This window comes from Lissotriton vulgaris, chromosome 8 (assembly GCF_964263255.1).
Source record: "Lissotriton vulgaris chromosome 8, aLisVul1.2, whole genome shotgun sequence".
NCBI classification, from domain to species: Eukaryota; Metazoa; Chordata; class Amphibia; order Caudata; family Salamandridae; genus Lissotriton; species Lissotriton vulgaris.
This window is the reverse complement of record NC_141696.1, coordinates 982,102,027-982,126,623: the sequence shown is the minus strand read 5'-3', so window position 1 is coordinate 982,126,623 and position 24,597 is coordinate 982,102,027. Positions and strand designations below refer to the sequence as shown.

At 49.1% G+C, this 24,597-nt stretch overlaps 1 protein-coding gene across 12 annotated transcripts in view; it reads right to left on the bottom strand.

The window, feature by feature from the left end:
- Positions 1 to 24,597, bottom strand: part of MYCBP2 (MYC binding protein 2) — a 2,065,574-nt gene that overhangs the window by 1,672,372 nt on the left and 368,605 nt on the right. For all 12 annotated transcript variants that reach the window (XM_086934832.1, XM_086934837.1, XM_086934835.1 and 9 more), the window contains one exon: positions 9,856 to 9,975. In XM_086934832.1, coding sequence (XP_086790958.1) covers positions 9,856 to 9,975 — 120 coding nt within the window. The remainder of the gene's footprint in view (positions 1 to 9,855; positions 9,976 to 24,597) is intronic.

Sequence of the window (24,597 nt, the reverse complement as noted above, 5' to 3'; positions counted from 1 at the left end):
GCGGAAAGGCGTGTAACAGACCGCAACTACACTCGCAACGAAAAGCGTCTCCGAGCGAGTGCCGCCTTGGAAATTCCAACGCGCAAAAATGATGACAATGCGCGATCTCTTCGGTGGCGAATATATCTGACCAAGGCTCTCCCTACTGCTGATAGTGACCTTGCGCCACGTCAGAGTTCAGACGCCACTCGTGATCCATCATGCACAGACGGCTGAGTTTGTCCCCCCTGGCGATCCGGGAACCTGCCAGGTGTTGAACCCCCAGGGTGATGCCCTTATGTTCCAGCCATGTCCTTAGGTGCAGAGCCTCCTGACAAAGGGTCCACGACCCCACCCGCCCTGTTTATTGCACTTCAGTGGTGTTGTCCGTGAACACCTGCACTACACTTCCCCGGACAGAGGGAAGGAATGCCTTCACATCAAGTCGGATCTCCCGCAGCTCCAGAAGGTTGATATGGAGCCGGGACTCTGCCGGAGACCAGAGGCCTCTGATCTCGGCCTCTCCCATGTGGCCCCCCCATCCCAGGAGGGACACATCCGTCACCACAGTGTGCTCCGGTTGGGGTAGGGAGAGGGATCTGTCACTGACCCAATCGCAGTCCGTGAGCTACCACAACAACTGTCTTGCAGTGCCCTCTGAGATCAGGACGTGGTCGGACAGGTTGCCCTGATGTTGTGCCCACTGGAACTTCAGGTCCCACTGCAGAGCCCCCATCCGCCACCTGGCGTGATGTACCAGCAGGATGTAGGAGGCCATCAGACCCAGCAGCCGCAGGGCCATCCTGACCAAAACTCGGGATAAAGGCAGAAAGATCGGAATCAGAGCCTGTATATACTGAACCCACTGCTCGGGAGGATAAACCCGAAACTGCGCCGAGTCCAGAACCGCTGCGATGAAGAGGAGCTTCTGGGTGGGACTCCGGTGTGACTTCGGCACGTTGATGGAGAACCCCAGCAAAAGCAGGAGGTAGGCCATAGTCTGGAAGTGGGAGACAACTATTTGGGGCGAGCCCGCCTTCAACAACTAATCGTCGAGATAGGGGAAGACTGGAACCCCTAATCTGCGCAGATGAGCTGCGACCACCACCATCACTTTCGTGAACACCCGAGGGGCACTGGTGAGGCGGAAGGGGAGCACGGTAAACTGAAAATGCATGTGGCCTACCGTGAACCGCTGGTTACGTCAATGGGCCAGCAGGACGGGAATATGGAAATAAGCGTCTTGCAAGTCCAACGCTACCATCCAGTCTCCAGGGTGTAGGGCAGCCAAGACCTGAGCTAACGTCAGCATCTTGAACTTCTCTTTCCAGAGGAAGACTTTGACGTTCCTGAGGTCAAAGATAGGGCGCAGGCCCCACTTGCCCTTCTTGGGAATAAGAAATTAGTGGGAGTAACAACCCTGTCCTACTTCTGGGCCAGGAACGCGCTCGATGCCCCTTGGCCAAGAGGGCCGTAACTTCCTCCTGTAGAAGTTGCAAGTGATCCCCAGACATGCGGTGGTACTGCGGTGGCATGGCTGGAAGGGTCGTCTCATAGGGGAGGGAGTAGTCCCTTCGGACGATTTCCAGCACCCACCTGTCCGAAGTATGGTACGCCAGTGGAGCAGGTGATGGCGAACTCTGCCTCCCACTGGTGTGGAATGGGCCTGAAAGCTCGGACTAGGAAGGCTTTGAGGCAGATGCTGCAGGAGCGAATGTGGACTGACCGGCTCTCTGGCCCCCTGCTCTGCCACGGCGGAATGCACGTCCGCAACAACGTTGAGGTTGGTTCTGCGGCCTGTGGCTGGATAAATGTGTGAGGGTGCCCCTTCCGTAGCCACGAAAGGAGCCGACAGGCCCAAGGACTTGGCCATAGCCCTGGAGGCCTTAAAGCTCTCCATCACGCTACCTGCCTTGTCGCTAAAGAGGCGAAGGCCATCAAAAGGCATGTCCATGAGTGTGCTCTGGACAGCCCTTGAAAAGTTAGTGGACCTCAGCCAGGCATAACGACAAATCGCCACCTTCGTTGCAATCGCTCTGCCCAGCGAGTCCGTGGTGTCAAGTCCACATCGAATGGACTACTGTGCTGCATACCGCCCCTCAGCAAGAGCCTGGGCGAGCTATGTCCTGGCCTCCTTCGGACACTGGGGCAGCACGTCCGCCACTTTATCGCACAGAGAGTGGGTGTAATGGCCAAAAGGCATGCTGTATTAAAGGACCGCAACCCTAGACTGATGGAGGAAAACAGTTTCTTGCCCAACTGTTCCAGCCTTTTGGATTCCCAGTGCGGGGTGTGGTCTGGAAGGCGGTTTGGGACGTGGAGGTCTGGATAACTAGACTCTCAGGGGTGGAGTGGGTGGACAGAAAGCAGGGGTCGCCCGGAGCTGGGCGGTGGCGCCGGGCCACGCTCCGATCCACAGGAGGGACTGTGGTGGGCTTGGACCAAGTGCCCATCGGAACGTCAGTGAGGGTCTCATTAAACTGCAGCAGAGGCTCGGGAGAGCTTACTGGCAGTTGAAGCACCTCGGTGAGGAGGTTAGTCTTCACGGCCGCAGGAAGGCTTTGGACCAAGTCTCCAGCAAGACATATGTGAAAGCTTCATTAAATGGAAGATGCAGTTTGGCTAGGGTCACTCCTGGCTGAAGCTCCTCTGTCAAGACGTTCATCTTGACTGCCACTAAGGGCACGCTAAGGTCCAGGACCTCGCCGCCCTCTTCACCACAATAGCAATTGAGGCACCTTCTTCCGCAGCAACGGTAGGAGGAGAGACCATGCCAGTATCTGGAAAAGTTTCCAGTCTGCTAGCATCCCCCATTTCCTCATACCAGTCCATGTTGGTGTCTAAGGGCTGGTACTCTAAAATAGTCCAGCGACCCCCTTTAAACCTCGCCAAGTCCAAGCCCATAAATATAGGGTTCGGGCTCCTGGCTGGAAGACATGGCTCCAGTCGGCGCCAGAGCTGGCATTGTAGAACCCGCCTCTGGCTCCATGTCAGAGTCCGGGTGAAAATGGGGGTGGCACCACCGGTGGGGTCGATGCAGACGGTCCAGACACCGGGATGGGTGAGGTGACATGACTGGCACTGGTCCGGATCCATCTGTGGATCCAAGGGGCCTGACTGGAGCCAGGAACTGAGCCAGCAGCGGAGATAAAAACCAGCAGGGCCCGAAGGCGCACCAGCACGAGCGGACCGCCCTAATATGAGGTACATAAATTCATAAAACTAGCGGAGTTGAGCGGGGGTCTTTCCGGCTCCCGGGCACTCGGGCATGCATGGAGCCGACCCAGACGCAGGCTCCACCGTAGAGCCAGCCCTCATCTTGTTCTATGACTTTGACGGACGGGACGAAGTCGAGCCCTCTTTGACTTCTTGCTCTTCTTCTTAGGGTAGGACTCACCGAAAGAAGACTTAAAAGTGCAACAAGGGTTCTAGGCTCCACCACCAATCCCAGGACCTTCCTCTCAACCGGGATCAAGACAGTCCCACATCAAGGAGCTTGAGGAATTGCTCCCTCAATGCTTTGGGGTGCATGGCTCAACAGTCAACGCAAGTCTTTGCGTTGTAGTTGTGCTCAAAGCACCAGAGGCAAACCAGATGGATGCAGGTCCATCACCAACATCTGTCGGTGACAGGCACCACAGGGCTTGAAGCAGATTTTCTTAGCTGATGCACCTGCCACACCAGGACTACATCTAAAAAAAAGCCTGACAAAAAATTCTGAAAAGGTCAGTTAAAAAATTACCGGGGTAGAGCGCTCTGATCTGCGCTGAAAGAAAACCACCCACGTCAGCACAAAGCAAGAATAGTATTTGTGGCTCAAGAATGTCTCAGTAATGTACCCTATTTTTTGGTCTTTCCAGATTTGCTCAAACATAAGTTCCAAATAAACTTGTTTCATTTTTGTGATGATTCCCTTTGACAAGGGGAATCAGTAGTAGGGGGAGCTCGATCTTCTTCAGTTTAATGAGCTTGTACAAGTTTTTTTATTTTCGTAAGCCACAGGATCTGGATGGCTTTGTCGGAAGCAATTCTCTCCATCAGCACTTTCCTATAAATCGCAAGTTCCGGTGCAGTCCAGAAGTGCGCCCAGTACATCAGTAGTTTTAATTGGATCACCTGGTGAATCCTCTTTAGTGCTAGTCAAGTCACAGTGGGGCGAGATGAGAGCTGGCTGGGAGATTAAACAGTGACCTAATACATTGATGTTCAGTCTGTTTGAGGAATTACACATCAGCACATCCCCAGAGTTCTGCCGGGTATAATGCCTCTGTGAGAGCTGTATGACTTAACTGTGGTGCCCAGGACATGTTATCAGCCAACCTAATGCCCATATAATCAAAACAATTTACTTGCTCCAAGGGCATCCCATCTATGCTCATTCGGCCTGTAAAGGAGCTATGGGGATTTAATGTCATACATTTTGACTTGATTTATCACAAGGGCCCTTGTCAGACAGAAGGATGAACAACCATCCAGCAAACCCTAAAGGCAAACGGGGGCCGAGATAAGGAGAGTGTTGTCAGCAAACATGAAGATGTGGGGGCAAGGACACATCCTTGCTTTACTAATGGGTATTCTAGTTGTAAGATAACCTACTGCATTCCACCTGACCTCAGCGTATGTGCTTGAATGCAAGAGTTTCAAGGCTCCTAAGAGGCTATTCTGAATGCCTTATGACTGCAACACCTTCCATAGGTTTTCCCTCAGGATCAGGTCAAATGCTGCTCTTAGATCTATAAATGCAACAAAAGTGGTCTCACCTCAGGGCAACGTACTACCAGCAAATCGCCCTTCAGTGGAACAGCTGGCTTAAGATACTAACCTTGGTCCAGATCCTGCCTGACTGTCTGCCAGAATAAGATGGTCAGAGACCCATGTTTGGAGTCTACCTAGTATCTGGCTGGCAAAAATCGTCTGACATATCAATCAGGCTTATAGGTCTGTAGTTGGCTGGAACGTTCCTTCTCCAGTTCCTATAAATAGTCACAATGATGGCTCCATGCCGGGGGTGGTGTATGCTACAGCGCAAAATAGCAGTACCACGGGCGTGCATATAGGGCACTCAAATATTCAGCTGGGACAGATATAGGTAAGTGAATCAATGCAATGGAGAAGCATTCATATTGTTTAATATTTTATTCCAAAGAACAAAAATTTGAACTATATTTTAAAAGTGTTTCTTTTTAACTAAGCGTGCTATAGCGGTGACACGTTTTGTCTACACCATGCCTAGATAGACCACCCTGTTACTAGTCAGAAAGACTCGTCCACTTTGCACTGTTGCTGAAGGTAGTTACCAGCTCAATAGTATTTTAAAATAACCAAACTTTTAAACAATATACTGTCATTCTGTTATATCATTTCAAAATAATAATATCTTCAAACTTCAAAGCTTATACTTCAGCTTTTACACATTGATAACTCATCAATTCAACACAAAAGTAAGCATAAAAATAGCATTGACATATTCATATTTATTTAACAACACTTAATCTTCAATCCAGATTTCAAGAATGTGTTCTGATCTTTCATTCTTTTGTTTAAAAGTGTATTGTTTATTTTTAAATACTATTGAGCTGGTAACTACCTTCAGCAACAGTGAATAGTGGACAAGTCTTTCTGACTCGTAACAGGACAGATGTAGGTCACCCAGAATGCCATCGGAACCTGGCGTCTTCTTTTTTATTGACTGAAGCGCCAGTGCTGTTTCTTGCATACTAAATTCTAAGGGAGCTCCAAGCCCGATCTTAAGCTTGCGTTCTAACTGGTCTGTTCAGCCATGTTACAGAAGCCAACCGCTAAGAATTTACAAAAAGTTTGATGTTCCTATTATGTAGAGATTCAGTCAGATCTTCCCCACGATCTGCATCCCAATACCTTTTTGTCTTACTCAGGAGAGCCTTGCAGGCTCTTCTGGCATCTGCAATTTCCCTTCAATAGCCTTTTTTCGCATCCACAATTGCTGCGGTTTTAGAAGGTCTACACTCAAATGTATACCAGCCAGGGGTATTGCCAGCACAAATGACCCTCTGCCCTTCCTTGCTGAAAAGAGGTTATAAAAGATCCAAGAGATGGCAATGATAATCAACAAGAGGTAACATGGTTGGATCAGTTGATAATAATTGAGCCATTATTTCTCCGAAAAGTGTTGATTTGTATCTGGACTGTAGGTTTGTCTGCAATTGCTGCCCACTTCACATGCCTCCTGTTACTAGTTTCCACATACTTGTATAGTGATGTAACCTGCTATCCTTAAGTTTAAGTAGGGTTGGGCCCGGAAGTGGGCGCTTAGTGCTTCATGATCACTGTTATTTCTAGGTACTACTTCTTTGTCAATTAAGTGTGGCAACAGTGATCCATCTAAGAGAATATAATCTATATTACTTGTGTATGAGGCTTTCTTAAAGGTGTAATACTTTGTAGAGCCATTCACTACGCCTTTAGGCCATAGGCCATAGGTCAAGATCAGATCAGTGAGTTGGCCTGCAGTTCTGAATTGTTTAGTTACCTGTGCCATGCCACTAGAGTACATGCTGCCTAAAGGTGTTATCCAGTGCTCATGCACTAGCTCCCTCTGGTCAATTAAGATGGGGAAACCCAACACTTTTGTTTTGTAGTCTCCTGAAATAATTTTAAAGCTAGAATGATGGATGGAATTGATCATATGAGTTAAGTAGGTCAATGTCCCTGATTGAGTGTTAGCCAGACAGTACTTTAAAATAAGAGCTTACTGGCAGGACCAGCAAATTTCAGTGGAGTAGCCAAGGGAGGTGGGCCCTTATATGGGGCTTGCTGACAATTATGGGCAAAGACGGACCTGCCCTTGGCCCAGGCATGCCTCGCGCAGCGGGACCGCTACGCACTCATATCGCTAGCGAGGCACAACTGGTAGAGTCAGAGGTTTGTGGCACAGAGTCCACAAAGGCGGTGCGTAGCCCTCACCCCTCAATGTGCTTAGACCTTTAAAAATGCTGTAAGTGCACCCAGATGATGTCAGGCAGGATCGTGATGCGTCCTCCTTAAAAGCGACCAATAGCAGAGAATGCGGCCCCAGTGTTGTTGTCATCTGCCATGAATTGCTCTACAGTGAGGATTGTAGGAAACTTTTTTTTTTGCAGTTGTCCCCCCCCACTTTTTGTACTGTTTTTAGCTACTAGATGCTGTTAAATTCAGACAGAGCACTGAAGTCTGCTAACTGGGCCTCACTGTCTGTGCTGCTTTCCTAAAATCAGGAGAAGTCTAATTGTTCTACAATTGGCTAAGGACTTTAGCACCCTGTAAGTCCCTAGTATAGGGTACTCCAGGTACTTGGGGTATGGGTGTTAAAGACGGCCCCTATGTTACTGCATCTAATATATGTAAGTCACCCCTACAGCAGGCCTTTGAGTCCTAAGGAAAGGTGCATTATATTTTATGCGAGGATATATCTGCACGAGAGATTTGCCCCTGTGATGTCTAGTTCTATTACTAGACCTTGCAGGTGAGTAGAGGAGCCATATTTGGGAATGTACTGGCCACTGGTTAAAACGAGTTACCCAGCTACATAATGGTTTCAATGACACCTATTGTGTTTGGTATCAAACACCTCATATTAATAAACCCACACTGACCCAGAGGGCACCCTAGAGGTACCGCTTGAACCCAACTAGTCCTCTAGTGTGCTGGCCGACTGCTCCAGTACAGCTTGCCACCACAGACGAGTTTCTGATCCTCTAGGAGGTGAGAGCCTCGCTCTCTGAGCACAAAAACAATGCCTGCTCTGGCAGGAGGTGTTTGCACCTCCTCCAAGCAGGATGACTGGTGGTCTGAGTATCAAGGCAGGAGACATCAAAGGCATCTTCTGCCTTTGATAATCAGAAGCCCAAGGCTTCCCCAGACAGGGAAGAACCTGCTCCCTGCTCTGGGACCATTGGGCACCAGGACAGGAGGGACAATTAACCTCTTAAGCGCTGCTGATGGCCAACGGTCGTCACGAGCGCTACCTCCCCAGTGCTGCGCACGACCATTGGACGTCCATTCAGCACTAGTTCCAATTGACAGCGCAGCACTGGGGAGGGATATTTGCGCCGCAGCTAAGGTGTTAACTATGCTGGAGTTGTGTTGCACTGCCAGGTTGGATACACCTCTAGGGTGACCAGATTAAAGTAAACACAAACTTAGAAACTCCTCCATCTTCTGTGTGGAAGAATTAGGAATTTTGGGACAGGGCGATGCCCACTCCCCAAAGGAAGAGGTCATCTAGTGGGCGCAGTGACCCCAAGGTTAAGTAGCCCATTGGCTACTACCCCTCACTCCTCATAACGCCACTAAACTGAGTATTTAGGGGACCCCCTGATACCAGGACTTCAGATTTCAACAGACACAAAAGAAGTGGACGAAGAAGATTGCTGACCAGAGAACCAAGAAGCACAACTGACTTGACATCAACCCTGTCAGCATGCCTGCTGCACCGACCTGGCTCATCCTGCCACTGTGAAGACTCCAAGATAACCAGAGGGCTGTCAGTGCTTCACCAATTGCCAAAGGATCTCCCTTGGAGGAGAGAAGCTACTCCCCTGCAGTCGCAAGCACCAAAGAAGCAAGACTCTGTTCACCGATATGCCGCTCACCAGGACTACCGACGCAGCAGCCACCCAGGAAGAGGTAGTGTGCTCCTACAGGTCAGATCTGTCCTCCCTACAAGTGTGGAGAAGCCAGGAACGACCAGAGTTGCACAGTACCAATACCTGGGGAATTTGACCACTTGCAACAGCCAAGGTAAAGGCTGTTGCACCCAGTCCAGACTCCAACGTCAAGGAAAACTGACCTGCACTACGTGGGAATTCGGGGACAGTGAAACCCACATCCTGAGAGTCCCAGCTGTCCTGTTTGCCACTCTTCAGCAGAAACCAAGACAAAGAGAATGCCTGCTACCGGACGCCTCAAAGCACCTCTGCACCTGCACCCCAGAGCATGAGGGAGGTGATGGTGCCAATGGGGCCCCAAGACCCTTTAGGGCTACTTGGGTTTGCCAGTTCTGGACTTGCAGTAGTCACCTGCAGCCGTTTTCAGTAGGCTCCCTCCAAAAGCCAGTGACTAGCACTGCCAAAAGACACCACTGTACTCGAACTTCACAATCCAAGGAGAAGTGGACCACCGGTGTCCCTGTGTGCCTGAGCATCTCACGGGTTGAGGCCCCCTGTAGGTTCCACCGGACTGGTGCCCACGTCCCAGCTTGCAGCCTCTTTCTGATCGTATCGTTTCCCTCCCCACCCGGACGCCCCAGAGCCTCCCAAGGCGACCTGTTGGCGTGCAGTATACGTTTTTCCCCCATAGGATATCATTACCACTACCAAAAATTGCACTGTTAGCTTTTAAATGCTGTAAAAATTCATAACTCGAAAAGTACCTCACCTGATTCTGATAATCTTGGTATCTAAATTCATATTAATGTATGTGATATTTTTATAGATTGATGTAGAATTTCTTTCTCGGGTGTGTGTCTCACTGCCTTGGTGTGTGCAATAAATGCGTAGCACTACCCTCTGATATGCCTAACATCATCCACACTCCCACAAAAGAGAGCATTTGGGGTGTCATTTGTGCCTGTGTAATTCCTTTGGGGGTTTGCCTGGTCTCTTTGCATAGTGTACCCGAGTTTGGTCCACTATTGAAAGAGCCAGCTGCCTACAATGTTGTTGCTGTGTCTATTGGCCCTCAGATTGGGGGTAGTGGAGCCAACGAGGGAGTAGAACCCTCTGCCACTTGTGTTGTCTGGTGTCCCTGTAGCAAAACTGCGAATGAAAGAAAGGTTGATGGAATAACTTGAATACAGTGGCACCATAAGGTTGGATCTGGACAAAATCAACCCTTCAACCATACACTGTGGCCCATTACCTGAATGGTGAAAGCCACAGCTGACTTGGACTGCCCGAAGCTCACAGTCAAACCTCACAGCTCCAGGAGGATAAGTTGTTATCTTGCTGGCATCCTTCTCCCCTCTTTCTCCACTTCCATCTGGAAAATTAATGATTAGTAATCATTACATAAGGTTTGATGCAACTACAGGGAGGTAAAAGATGCACATATCTGCAAACAAAGACAACCATGACACTAAGCAACCTTATTCCTTAACATTTAAGAGCCTCTTGACTAATAGGACAAAGTATAATCAATAATTACACCATGAAAAAAATGCTCGTGCCTCAGACATGGAGTAGTAAGTGCTTCCAAAAACGTAACTTCAGCCAGAGCATATAGACACGACATGTACGTGTCAATGAAAATGTATAACTTCCATATTAAATACAGTGCTTGCAACTGAGTACCTCACTCAAGGCATTAACCTATGTGCACGCCTTACATTACACAAAGGCAAGGGCAGAATCTGTGTTCTACTAGATCACCTCTTGTTAAGTATAGTGTGAAACATAGCAACAGAACAGGTCTGGTTTCTATGAAAGGTTAAAAAAAAAAAAAAGATTCAAAGCAGCATGAGGGTCTCTGAACCGTAAGCCTGCGATCATTTTATCCTGCTCTCAGGCACCTCAATTAGTTTTTATTAATCTGTTTAAGAGGTAAAATCAAGGATAATACATCTAATTAAACAACAATCCTAAGAAAAAAGAGCCCCTGTAACAAAAACACCACACTATAAAATTAACTCCTCCTAACAAAGTTTCTCTATGTAATCCAACTAGCTGGGCAAAGCATCCGATAGATATTTTATACACATAAGTATCGGTCCCATATATCGGCCACTTCGCTGTGCCAGGCTTCCTATTTCTGAATGTCACTCCCCCATGTAAAGAAGTGCCTCCAACACTGGAGGTAGTTGGCTGCCCTTACTGGTTTCCAAGAAATTGTCCTATCAATATTATCCCAAGTGATATAAACCTTTTTACATTGCTCCCAAACATATACATTCCAGATATTCCCAAAACACCTCAAAATGTTTGACTACATTTATTTCAGAAAACAGCCAGCACTGAATGGTATTCCAATTTGTTTACAATTTATCCCTTTGTGTCATATTTTGGGCAGCTAGCACCACAGTTACCACTTTGTGTAATATGTTAAATCTTGCATGGAATTAATCAAATGGAACAGGTGTAAAAAGACACTGCTTAGCGGCTATTTAAAATGAGAGTACACTACACTGTACTTCATTGCCCAAGTAAGCAAGGTAAGTCAGACACCCATAATCCCAAAGCAGCTCCTGTTTTGCTTTAAAATGGCTTGGGCAAGCCAACTGCATAAGAGTCTTTTTTCCTGCAACCAACCAAGCCGCTCATCGTTATCTGTTTTAATAATCTACTTTGGAAAATCTGGCTTGGTGGCTTAAATCATGAAAACCTCTACTCTATCATCAGGCACTGAAGAACTGATCAAAACCCATAAAGTAAAGACAATTATGTAGCGGCTCGAAGGGAGCACACATAAAGTAAGACAGAACAAGGTTGAAGTCCCACTGGGGCGTTATGAAATGAATAGGAGGGAACAGGTCAGGAATGCCCATGAGGAAACGAATTACAATAGGAAACTTGAAAAGAGAAGGCTGAGGCCCTCACAGACATCCTTCTGGGTACTTTCTCCAAGCCCAGCACCGGGGCTCTTGTGGATAGATTGATTGCCTGAGAAGGCTGATCTGGAAGGCGAAGAAAGGCTGAAATGGCCAAAAGATAGCTCTTCGGAGGGGGGGCAACCTTCAGTGTGGTGTTGAGGAGGGTGGCCAAGGCCTTGGGCCTTGAGCTCCCCGTTGCGGCCGTGAGTACTAACCTCCTCACTGAGGTCCTTAAACCGCAGTCAAGCTCGGCTGAGCCTCTGCTGCCGTTTAATGAGGCCTTGACTGACATTCTTTTGGGCACTTGGTCCAGGCCCGCTACAGGCCAGCCTGTAGATAGGAACGTGGCCAGACGCCACCGCCCGGCCCCGGGCGACCCTTGTTTCCTGTCCACCCACCCCACCCCCGAGAGCCTGGTCATCCAGGCCTCGAACTCCCAGACCGCATTCCCGTCAGCGCCGCCTGATCGGGAATCCAAGAGGTATGAGAATTACGGAAAGAAAATATTCTCCTCCCTTAGTCTGGGACTGCGGTCTTCGAACACCGCATGCCTCTTGGGCCGCTACACCCACTCCCTGTGGGACACTGTTGCGGACGTACTGCCACAATGCCCGGCGGAGGTCAAGGCTAAACTCGCCCAAGCCCTTGCGGAGGGTCGAGATGCGGCCCGTTTTTCCATCCGGTGCGGGCTGGATACCACCGACTCACTAGGCAGAGCGATAGCAACGACGGTGGCGATTCGTCGCCACGCCTGGTTGAGGTCCGCCAACTTTTCAGCGGATGTCCAGAATACCCTCATGGAAATGCCGTTTGATGGCCGTTGCCTTTTTGGTGAGAAGGCAGACCATGCGCTTGAGCGCTTTAAGGACTCCAGGACTACGGCCAAGTCCTTGGGCCTCTCGACCCCGCGCCAGCAAACGGGTGCCTTCCCCTCCTTTCGTGGCCAAGGAAGGGGCGCCCCCACACGAGCTGCCAGCCACGCACCGCAGACTAACATCCAACTCGGTGGTGGCCGTGGAAACCGCAGTGGTGGCGGTCGGGGACAACGACGAGGCCAGTCCACACCTTCCCCCGCAGCATTCGCCTCAAAACCTTCCTAGTCCGTGCTTTCGGGCCCAAGTGACGCCAGTGGGGGGCATGGCTCGCCATCACCACTCCCACTGGCGTACTGTCACATCGGACAGGTGGGTGTTGCAAATCGTCCGAAGGGGCTACTCCCTCCCCTTCGAGACGACCCCTCAAGCCATGCCAACGCAATACCACTGCGTATCGGGGTATTTTTTGTGTTCTCTTGGAGGAAGTTACGACCCTGTTGGCCAAGGGGGCCATCGAGCGCGTTCCTGGGCCAGAAGTAGGGTTTGGTTGCTACTCTCACTACTTTCTGGTACACAAGAAGGGCAAAGGGGGCCTACGCCCTATCTTGGACCTCCGGAACGTCAACGGCTTCCTCCAGAAGGAGAAGATCAAAATGCTGACACTGGCTCAGGTCTTGGCTGCCCTGGACCCAGGAGACTGGATGGTAGCGTTGGACTTGCAGGACGCCTATTTCCACATCCCCGTCCTGCCGGCCCACCGGCGCTGCCTGCGGTTCACGGTAGGCCACGAGCACTTTCAGTTTACCGTGCTCCCCTTCGGCCTTACCAGCGCCCCACGGGTGTTCACGAAAGTGATGGCGGTGGTCGCAGCTCATCTGCGCAGGTTAGGGGTTTCAGTCTTCCCCCTACCTCGACGACTGGTTGTTGAAGGCGGGCTCGCCCCAGACAGTAGTCAGCCACCTCCAGAAAACGGCGGATGTCCTGTGGGGTTCTCCATCAACGTGCATAAGTCACACCTGTGTCCCTCTCAAAAGCTCCTCTTCATCGGAGCAGTTCTCGACTCGGCGCAAATTCGGGGTTATCCCCGCGAGCAGCGGGTTCGGGATATTCAGGCTCCGATTCCGATCTTTCAGCCTTTATCCCGAGTCTCGGTCAGGTTGACGCTGCGGCTTCTGGGGCTGATGGCTTCCTGCATCCTTCTGGTGCATCACGCCCGTTGGCGGATGCGGGCTCTGCAGTGGGACCTGAAGTTTCAGTGGGCCCAGCATCAGGGCGACCTGTTCGACCATGTCCTGATCTCGGAGGGCACTGCAAGACAGCTGCAGTGGTGGCTCAGGGACCGCGATTGGGTCAGCAGCAGATCCCTCTCCCTTCCCCAACCGGAGCACATAGTTGTGACAGACGCGTCCCTCCAGGGCTGGAAAGGCCACATGGGAGAGGCGGAGATCAGGGGCCTCTGGTCTCCGGCGGAGTCCCGGCTCCATATCAACCTTTTGGAGCTGCCGGCGAAAGTCTTGCACCTTGGCATTCCACTCCGCTGTCCGGGGGAGTGTAGTGCAGGTGTTCAGACAACACCACCGCCATGTGGTACTGCAACAAACAGGGCAGGGTGGGGTCATGGACCCTCTGCCAGGAGGCTCTGCGCCTATGGCAGTAGCTGGAACATCAGTGCGTGACCCTGGTGGTTCAACACCTGGCAGGCTCTCTGAACGACAGGGCGGACGAACTCCGCCACCCGGTGCATGATGGATCACGAATGGCGTCTGAACGCTGACGTGGCGCAAGGTCTCTTTCTGCAGTGGGGAGAGCATTGGTTAGATCTATTCGCCACAGAAGAGAACGCGCAATGTCATCAGTTCGGCGCGTTGGAATTTCCAAGGCGGCACTCGCTCGTAGACGCTTTTCGTCGCAAGTGGAGTTGCGTCTGCCTCTTCAAGAGGACCTTCTGTCGCAGCAGCAGGGGACGGTCCTCCACCTGAACCTGTCCAGTCTCCACCTACAAGCTTGGAGATTGAGCAGCGACAGTTGAGGCCATTTGACTTGCCTCCTGAAGTCTGTAATATCATTCAGTCAGCCAGGCGTCCCTCCACAAAGTCAGTATACGCCTGCAGGTGGAACAGATTTGTGGTATGGTGCACAGCAAAGGCTGTGGATCCTCTCTCTGCCCCTCTTTCTTAGGTTCTTCTCTTCCTTCTTTCTCTTGCCCAGCAGGGCTCTGCTCTGGGCACAATCAAGGGCTACCTTTCTGCCCTTTCAGTCTTTCTAAGGCTGCCTGATCAACCATCTTTGTTCAAGTCCGCTATTGTAACTCGTTTTCTGAAAGGCATCACACACACGTTTCCACCTGTTCCATTTGTGATGCCTCAGTGGGACTTGAACCTGGTTCTTACTTTTCTGATGTGCGCTCCCTTTGAGCCACTTCACAACTGTCCTATCCGCCTTCTTACTCTGAAGACTACTTTACTGGTTGCCATCACCTCTGCCAGGAGAGTGAGTGAACTCCAGGCTCTTTCCTCTAAACCCTCTTTCCTTTCTGTCCATCCGGACAAGGTTGTGTTGCGGACTAGACCCTCTTTCCTGCCCAAGGTTGTCACTGCCTTCCACATCGGGCAGTCTATCACCTTGCCCACCTTCCTTCCGCCTCCGCATCCCTCAAAGGAGGAAGAGCGGGTCCACCGTCTGGACCCAAAACGTGCGCTCTCCTATCTGGATCTCACACGCCAGTTCCGGGTGGATGACCAACTCTTTGTTGGTTACGTGGGCACTAAGAAGGGACGGGCGGTACAGAAGCGGACCATCTCTCGGTGGGTCGTCTTGTGTATCAAGGCTTGTTACTCCTTGGCAAGGAAGGAGCCTCCTGTTGGGCTAAGGGCCCATTCCACTCGGGCCACGGCGGCTACCACTGCCGGACATCTGCCAGGCAGCAACGTGGGCATCATTGCACACGTTTGCAAGACACTACTGCCTGGACAGCCAAGTCCGGCGGGGTGGCTTCTTTGGCCGTTCCGTCCGCCAGGACTTTCTGGTGTGATTATTGGTTCGCAGACCCACCACCGGGGTTGGTATTGCTGGGGTATCTATTCTAAGGTAAGGAATCGAATACTAACCTGTTTCTTTCAGACGAACAAGTTACTTACCTTCTGTAACGTTTTAACTGTAAGAAACAGTAATTAGTATTAGATTCCTTTCCGCCCCACCCATCCCCCCTGTTCTGCGAACCAATATCTAGGGTTAAGGTCATCCCCTTTCAGGGCCCTAGTTTCAATGGCACCAGTGTTGGTTTTTAACATGGCTCTGCGTTTCTGACGTGGAAAAGCGGTGTCTAAGAACTGACGTCAGCACGCATAGGTGGCGTCTAAGTACTCCGACGTCATCACGGCGCCCACGACGCCGACGACGGACGCGGAGCCGCAGACGACGCCTACCGACGCGCAAGGTTACTGCTACGCAAAAATTTCCGGATCCAGTCTGACGCCTGGGGATATTCTAAAGTAAGGAATCTAATACTAACCGGTTTCTTTCAGATCAAGTAAGTAGTACAGGATATCATTGCAGCATCAATGATCACCCATGTGCTCAACCAAGCGTCATTGCTGGGTATAGATAGTCATGTATGACACATAGGACAACTCTCATAAATATTAATCACGCGCAAAAACAAAACTAACAAATAAAAAAAACTATCACAATAACTTGGCAGTGACAGGCAGTACTACCTAAAAAAATCCTTAAGCAGCAGGTAGGGAACACTTATGTGCATGTATGAAGCCCCCTCAATCTCCTATGGAGCAGAGAATCATCTCATCTAAGAGGTGGGGGAGAGCCGGATATGTGCATGGGGTATCAATCAAGAGAAGCTCAATCTGCGGGGTTAGGCATATAAATCAGCTATTTCAATATAACAGTTAGGGGGCATGTGGGAAACTGTCCCATGTCCATCCTACCGGGCCTACACTCCAGGGCATAGCCGGTCCCGCAATCTGCTCACAAAAGCGTGTATGTTATATGTATTATCATGTTTGTAGATGTCAATACTTTGATCACTAAATGTAACCATGCTTGTGTGACAATATGCCATCTGAAGTGTTTCAATGCCATGGTGAGACAGTACAAGACAGTTGGAAGAGCTGCTGAAGATCTGGGTTTGACACTCCTTTTGCTTCTATACCTTATACTTTCACATCTACTGCTAAAAGTGCGACTTTCTTAACTAACGAAGCGCCTACATAGAACCTGAAAGCTCCAGCATCTTTCTACAGCATGCAGTCTATCACATGGATTACAACAGTGGTGACAAGTGAAAAAGGAGAGTGTTTGCAATTCTTAACATTAGAAAAACAGATTAAAAGAAAAAAAGCAGACTTAGAAGGTAGAGGACAGTGCAATAACATTATCAGGTAGCCCGAGAAGGACAGGGTCTGCGTTTTGTGCAGACCAAGTGTACATTCAAGAGAAAAACTTTATCAATTGCGGTATGAAGCATACAAGCAGGAGGCGGAAGAAAAGTAGCTGTTGGAAAATACTTTCAAACAGCATTAAAGCAACCATAGATGCTGCTTTGCTGCATTTAATGAGCATAAAGCTTTAAGGGTGCCATGTGCAATATGAACAGATGCTGTATGTGTGTCACCCTGAAGAGGTTTATAGGATGTCCTCTCATTCCAGAGGCTGTTTTTGTGGGTATATTTTATCTTTACACCTTGCTTAGAGTAACTTTAAAGACTTATTAAGACCTGGCTAAAATCAAGCCGGTTTTGAAAATAAACAATGCAGTACACCCAAGTAAGGGGCCCCACGCTCTCTGTTCAAAATGTGTTATGCGTTCTTATTGATGTTTATCACGCACAATAGGGTGCATCATCTCTTAGGAGCCCTGAATGTCCTTGGCAGTACTGAAGGAGACTAACTCATATATGGAAACTGCGCACACTCCATTAGTTTGAAGTTCTAGTCTCAAAGTGTTGCAAGAAAAAAAAACGAATTCTTAACATGGTGCACATTGGGTGCTAGACATCCTAACCAAAAGGAATCGCCAACTTGACACTTCCCACCGCTCCCCCTGATGGTAGTGAAGCTGTGTTAGGATTAGAGCAGCTGGGGTAAGCCCTGACCACTAGGCTTTCTGGCGAGGGGTACTGCAAAAGAAAATCTGTGTTGCCAGGGACAGGGTGATGGCACCCAGCAATGTCTTTTGACTGCTCGGACACAATAAGGTTTGGCCCATACACCCAACAATGTATCTGTTAGTGCCACATTAAAGGGCAGAAGGGGCTCAGAAGAGGTTTGCCCCAGTTGGAGGACTTCCATGAAGACTCTGGTTTTAACCTCCGAAGTGGGGAGTTAGGGATGAAGAACTTCAACCACCCTAAGAATCTCCATGGAGTAGGATGTGTATTCCTCTGTGGGTGGTCCATGGAGAGAAAAAAAGAGCAGTCTCCGGTGATGTACCTAGACTACTAGCCTCCTGTAAGTCATTGTACCAATTATCTTAGTCAGTCTGCGCAAACTCATCATCCGGGTTAAGAGTCATTATCCGAGTCATTCCCAAAAAGGGAATGAAGAGTGTTGCTGAGACTTTGATAATCAAGTGGCAGAAGCAGTGACTAATTCAGGCGAGATGTCAATTGAGGTCAGACTGGTGTTGATTTGGCATCAGAGAACAAATGGAGCAGTTTCTTTCAGCAGTGAAGTCAGCATCGGCATTTACGTTCCCAAGGGCCGGTGTGGGTTGTAGCAGCAGATTAAGAACAAATGCTGGATGCAAGATAAGTGTAGAGGTTCTAATTGGCGGGGAGTATCCCAATACCCAGCGGTATCGCAGGTGGAAGGCCTCTTGGCTCCTTAGGGTCCGGAGGCATGCCAGAAGGAGTCAGTAGGGATCCAAAGAGCTGGAGCATGACTGCGCAGGACTCTTTGATCTAATGCATTGTGGAGAAGGCCCTGAAAATTTCATTTGTGCTAGAACCCGGGGTGGAATAAGATCCCAAGTCATCCAGCTGTGGGTCTGAGATCAAGAAAGGCAGCACCGCCCCGCTCAGGTGAATGAGAATAGTGCTACAGAGCGGTATCCCACTTCAAATTTTTGTTTCTCACGCCTACCTAATGATTTGGAGCGCAACGAAAACCGACCTCTGGAGTGGCTCACTCGACTCCTGTGACAGGAAAAGAGCAAACATTTGATTCGGGACCACACTCGGAACAGATTCTCTTTCTGCTTGGGGATGGAGTTTCCCCTCGCGTTCCAGGATGGTCTTCGGGTAAATCAACGCATAGTCTCCACAGGCCTTGGAGACGTGGCAACCCCAAGCACCACAGCAATGCATGAGTGGGATGGGTGACAGACATTTATTTGAGACAATCTCTAAAGGTCTTGAAACCTATCGTTTTAGGGGGTGACATTCCTTGCACACCAGAGAACATTTGAAAATCTAGAGATAAATGTGTCAGACAGACAAGCTTTGGATCAATAGGCCAGCACATCCTTTCTGGAGTGGAACAGCATGAGTACGGGCCACCACCTTCCAGCACCCAGAAGTACTGCTGGAAAGGAAAAGTCAGACTCCTGGGGAATAAATCAAAAGGAGAAAAATCTGCTTCTGGAAATTTCTTTCAGAAAATACAATATCCACCAAACAGTCTTTTCGACTTAGACAAGAATCGTGACTCCTTTTTTAAAACACTATAGCCTTGAAAAATCGGTAGGCCTGAGCGCCTGTTAGGTGGGAAAACATGTACGAGTTGAGCTCTGATCCAGGCCACCATGAGCTTAAATAGGGGGAAGGGGTTGGGGCTTTAATATACTTAACAAAAATAGAGGTGTAAAATTATATTGATTTTAATTAAAACAATGCACAGGTTTTCGTTTTTTTTATAAGAAAGTACTATTTTGACATTCTTTTAACTATTTAGAATTTTTGTGGGAAAACATAAGACTTAATCCACATGTTACTGTTTGAGCACTAAGTGTAGGCACTTGCAACTTCTCTCCTGCAATGTTTATTAGAAAAGCCCTCGATTTCAGTTGTCCCGCCTCGCCTTTAGATGTAATGTTAACACTGACCAACTGCTACCTTTGATGAAGGGCACCCATTAGCAAAATTATTTGAAGCACATTTCGGTAGGAAAACTGCAAAGTAAATTAACTTACAGGTAGGAACTGTGATAGGCGTCCCCCGACCGGTGTTGCATGGTCTGGGGGGAGCTGTATGAAGTCACTGTTTTGGGGTAGGAGAGTTGCAGTTGTTGTTTCCGCGACCTCTACCCTTGTTGTTGTTACCTCTGTAACTGCCTCTAGAATTACCTTTAGGTGATGTTGGTGTAAAAGAGGTTGATTGCTGGCTTGTGCCTGTATTCTTTGATCCGCCTCTATAGGTAGACCTACGAAAGGAACCTCTCCGAGATGGCTGTTGCAATGCTCCCATTGACTTAGCCGTTTGTGTCCTTTTTTATTTTCTCCAATGCCTTATCTGTGCTTGAGCCAAAGAGTGTTTTCTCATCAAAAGGCTGGTTCAATAAAGAAGTTTGCACCTCCTGTTTGAACCCTGAGCAATGCATGTCTTCTTAACATGATACTGGTGTTTATAGATCTTGCCGCAGTGTCTGCTGCGTCTAAAGCACACTTAATGGAAGTTTTGGTTATTATCTTCCCTTATTGTATCGCTGACCTGCCCTTTGTTGATGTTCCTTAGGGAGATGTGTAATGAGTTTCTCTAACTCATCATAATGAGCTCTATCATAGCGTGCAAGTAGCGCTTGAATATTTGCTATGCGCCAGCTGTTTGCTGCTTTAGCAAAACATTTTACACAACCATGTCACACTTTTGTGGGGCTAGTCCTATAAAAGTCTGAGAACTCACAATGTGCAGGCACTTTACCACCCTGGAAATCCACAAAGTTGCTACTGTGGAAGGCAAGTGTTAAGTTAAGGTCTTACCCAGGTGAAAAAGGAGAAGCAACAGCCATGTATTTAATAACAAATGCAGAAAGGTGGAGGAGTTAGTGATTACCTCAAGAAAAAAAAACGTTTTTGGACCAATATATATTTCTAACACCTATACTCCTGCTTAATTTTCCACCTGGTTGAGAATCAGTATGGTTACACTATGTATCAGAGTTCTCCTACAATTATTTCTTAATTGCATGAAGGCCAGAAAGATAATTCACAGATAGACTTTTTAAAAAAAATAGCTTAGCGATTCAGGTCCTCAGATACCAACTCCATCCCATATTCCAGCCAAAACATAACCCCCATATTATCTTTCAATCAAGATTTTACAATCAATTTCTCTTGCTGAAAAAAACGATGGGTTTTTTACAGATTGTAAGAAAGTGGTTCTGTATATACTGCACCAAGGTAAGGTACAGTGTGCACAGAGTCCACAGTTCCCAAGAGGTTTGGAACTCTCTAAAGTGGTAGCTTGGTCGAGCAGTAAGGCCGTATCAGAGGACAGTGTAAAGCACATGTTGTACACACTCAGCAAATGGTCTCACACACTCAAGAACTTAACTGTAGGCAAATTATTTAGTATATAAAAATATATTATTTTATTTTTAGAACCACAAGTAGTTATAAAAATACTTTCTCAGAATGAGATGCTACAGTTGAATACTTTCAATGAGCAATAGACTTTGGAATGCAATAGATACAGTTGTTGCAATATGCAACATGAACTTAACACAAGAATAGCATTGAGCTCAATGGGAATTTTAAGTAAATGCAATATCAGTTACTTTGCGGATGTTTTTCTTACTCAGGGCTGGATCCTGGATTCAGCCCTGGTGCATCTCCTGTAAAAAGTTGAAAGAAATCGTTTATGTCAAACAGGCAATGTTTAAGAAATATTTGTAAGTTGCAAAAATCGACAGAAGAATTTCTGATAAAAACCAGGCAATGTTATCCTATGGAGGAAAATCAAGTTATTGGAAAACCACGATTGTAATTACTTTTTAGGTTCAGTGCTGGGCACCAAGATCCAGCACTGGGATCTCTCCTGGTAACAGGTGAAAAATTTCGTTTTCGTTGATTGGATGATTTTTTGTGAATATTTCATAGTTTCAAAACTCAACACTTTGAAGAATTTCCAAGTGAAAACCAGTCAATGTTACCCTATGGAGAAAATGTAGGTAGACTCAGGGGTCTCCCAGGTTCAGGTAGGTACAGTAGTTACACCCTCAGCAGCACAGGGGCAGCCGGGTGCAGAGAGAGTAGGCTCAATGTTAGCCTATGGCGGGTAGGGGGCCTTTGGTTGGTGGCGGCTAGCAGGCAGGCCATGCGCCTGTAGGAGCAGGGCTCCTGATCACTTACTCAGGGAAAGAGGGGAAATCGAACAGAACAGAGGTTGCACTCCCAGCGACTCTGGGGCAGCTGGGTGCAGGGTGCTTTTGGGCCGTCAGGCGCCCAATGGATTTCAATGAGAAAGCTGCAAGACGAACAAAGCCTGCAGGCTCAGGGACGGAGATTCTTAAGGTGCGACCCCCACTTCGAGGAGTAAGTTGGGGAGCTGAGGTTAGGTAGGCACCCAAGAGATGGGCACAGGGGGCAGCAGGGCGCTGGTTGCAGGGGTGTCTTTTGGCGACGGGAAATCATACCCTCTGCTGGTCGCAGTTGGGGTGGTCCCTGGAGTTGAGGCTGCAGGCATCGTCCGGAGCGCTGAGGGAGGTACTTGGGTGCTGGATTCTTGGTCACAGTCGCCGGGGGACGTCCTCGTGGTCTTTGTTTACTCAGACACGGGCCGGGCTCGGCGGGTGCAGAGTGTGCTGGATTAGCAGTTCCTGGCTGGCACCAGGGGCTGTAGATCCTTGAGCAGACCAATGCTCGTAGGAGTCCCAGTCTTTGGATGAGCAAGGCAGTCAGGTCCTCCGGGGTTTTCGAGGTTGCGGACCATAGGAGACGCCAGGGTTTAACAGGAGCAGGCTCGAAAGGTCGACAGGCCGGTGCCAAGTCAGTTGGTGTCGTCCGTTAGCAGCTGCACGGCAGGTCTTCTTTCTTCTTGTAGTTTCGGGATTTGAGGAAGGAAGGTGCCCTCTGTTGTGCATTTTACATTAAATCCCACACTGGCATCAGTGTGGGTTTAATGTGCTGAGATGTTTGATACCCAACTTATCAGTCTTCAGTGTAGCCATTATGGTGCTGTGGAGTTCATAATGACAACCTCCCAGCACCATATACTCCTAATAGTACCACTGCACTTACAGTGCCCAGGAATTGGCCTGGGTACTGTAGGTGTACAGGGCTCATGCACCTGTACCCTCACCTACTGGCATAATGCACCCAGCTTGAGGGTGTTAATGATGTATGCCCGGGTCGTGTTCTATTGCATTGGAACTCAGATGTGTGCCATGTCGTCTCTGTTTTGCTCTGAACCAAGACACGCAGCCTGCCAAGGCAGTGTGTTTGTGTCAGGGCACCGTGCCTCTAAGGGTGGCACAGTAAGTGATGCAGCCCTTAGGGGCATTCTCTGGTCACAATGCCTTGGGTACCAAGGGTACCATTCACCAATGGCTGACATGTGGCCAGAGATGCCAATTGGGTTTAGGCTTCAATACAGTTTTTAGAGAAGGAACACAGGCCCTGGGTACCTCATTGGCAGAAGCCCAGGGCACACTCAAAGCACATCAGCAATTTGGCAAAAAGTGGGGGCATACCATGCAAGAAAGAGGCCACGTTCTCACACAGATGAAAACCCCATTTTGCCCGTCTGAAGGCTATAAACTTTTCCACTATCATCAAAACATGTTTGCAGAACCGGACTTCAAGTTTGTTTTTTCACTCTGCATTCCCTCGGTGGGCTGGAACCTCTGGAGGCCAGCTTTCAGTGCAAAAGAGTGTTGCTGGTGCATCAGTCACGTTCCCCAGGTAACTATATCAGGCTGCAGAGCAGGGGGGGCAGAGCCGCGGGGGGAGTGAGGGGTTTTCAGGACAAAGATGAGAGAGCAAGGAGGAGGGGCTGCCACAGCAACAAAACTAAGAGCATTAAAAGGATCCATGATAAAGAGAGGAGTGACGCTGCAATACCTCAAACGCCACACACCCGATCTGGTGCTCCTCCAGGTGACACACCTGATGGGCAACACGTGTCAGGCACTCCATCGTGGGGGGTACAAACTATTGGTGCACGCTGGTTTCACCTCTGGTTCCCGAGGCATCGGTATCCTGGTTAAGAAAAACCTTCCACTTACCTGTACTAAGACATGGGCTGACCCCCTGGGCCGCATTGAGGTGGCTGAGGCCACATGGGAAGGGCGGCACCTAAACATTATCTCGGACTATATCCCACCAGCGCTGAGTAAGGATGCCCTGACGACTTTACAACGACAGTTGTTAGACCTCCCCCAGGGTACACTGGTTATCGGTGGGGACTTTAACAGGACTATTGACGACACTATCGATAGACACCCCAAAAGGGGCTCCCATAAACAGAATTCGGACCTTATGGACTTTGCCCAAGCAATGAGGTTGGAGGACCTCTGGCGGGCGTCACACCTCGACACTCCTTATTACACGCATTATTCCAACGCCCACAACAGTATGTCCCGTATTGACTATCTTTTTTGCCACACGTCAGATGTTGGCCTCTTTCGCGACCCAAAGGGACTCCCCCGAGGTATCTCGGATCACTCTCCACTCACTGTCGAACTCACTTATCATCGGCAGGTGACCAGGGGTCCCATAGTTATCAACCTATGGCTCATGAAAATCTCTGACATCAGAGACAGCTTGCTTGAACATACTGAATATTACTTTGCCGAAAACCTCGGTTCGGTTCCAATCGGCCGTTACGATCTGGGAGGCGTATAAAACAGTCATCAAAGGGAGGGCGCTAGCTCTCAAATCAGGCTATTAACACAAGCAGGCCGAGCTGCTGCTTCAGACTGAATCAGAGTTGCTCACCCTAGAATCTGACCTCAACACTACCCCGTCCAAGGAGACATCCACTCGTCTTCGTTTGAACCAAGCAGAGTACAAGATGCTGGCCTTGGAAAAGGCTCAGGCGAAACTGTTGCAAACCCCGCCACCAGGTCTATGAGCTGGGAGATAGGGCAGGTAAAATGCTCGCTTGGCTAGAACGCCGCGAACAGGGCTCTAGATGGGTTCCACTGCCGATTCGCCCCGATGCCTCGCGCATCACGGACCCACTGGACATCGCTGAGGCGTTTGCGGACCACCTAGAGGAAGTCTACTCCTCTAGAGCGTACTACTCTGCAGACAAATCTCGACTCCTTCTGGAGGAAATGCAGTTGCCCACCCTCTCCCACTCAGAT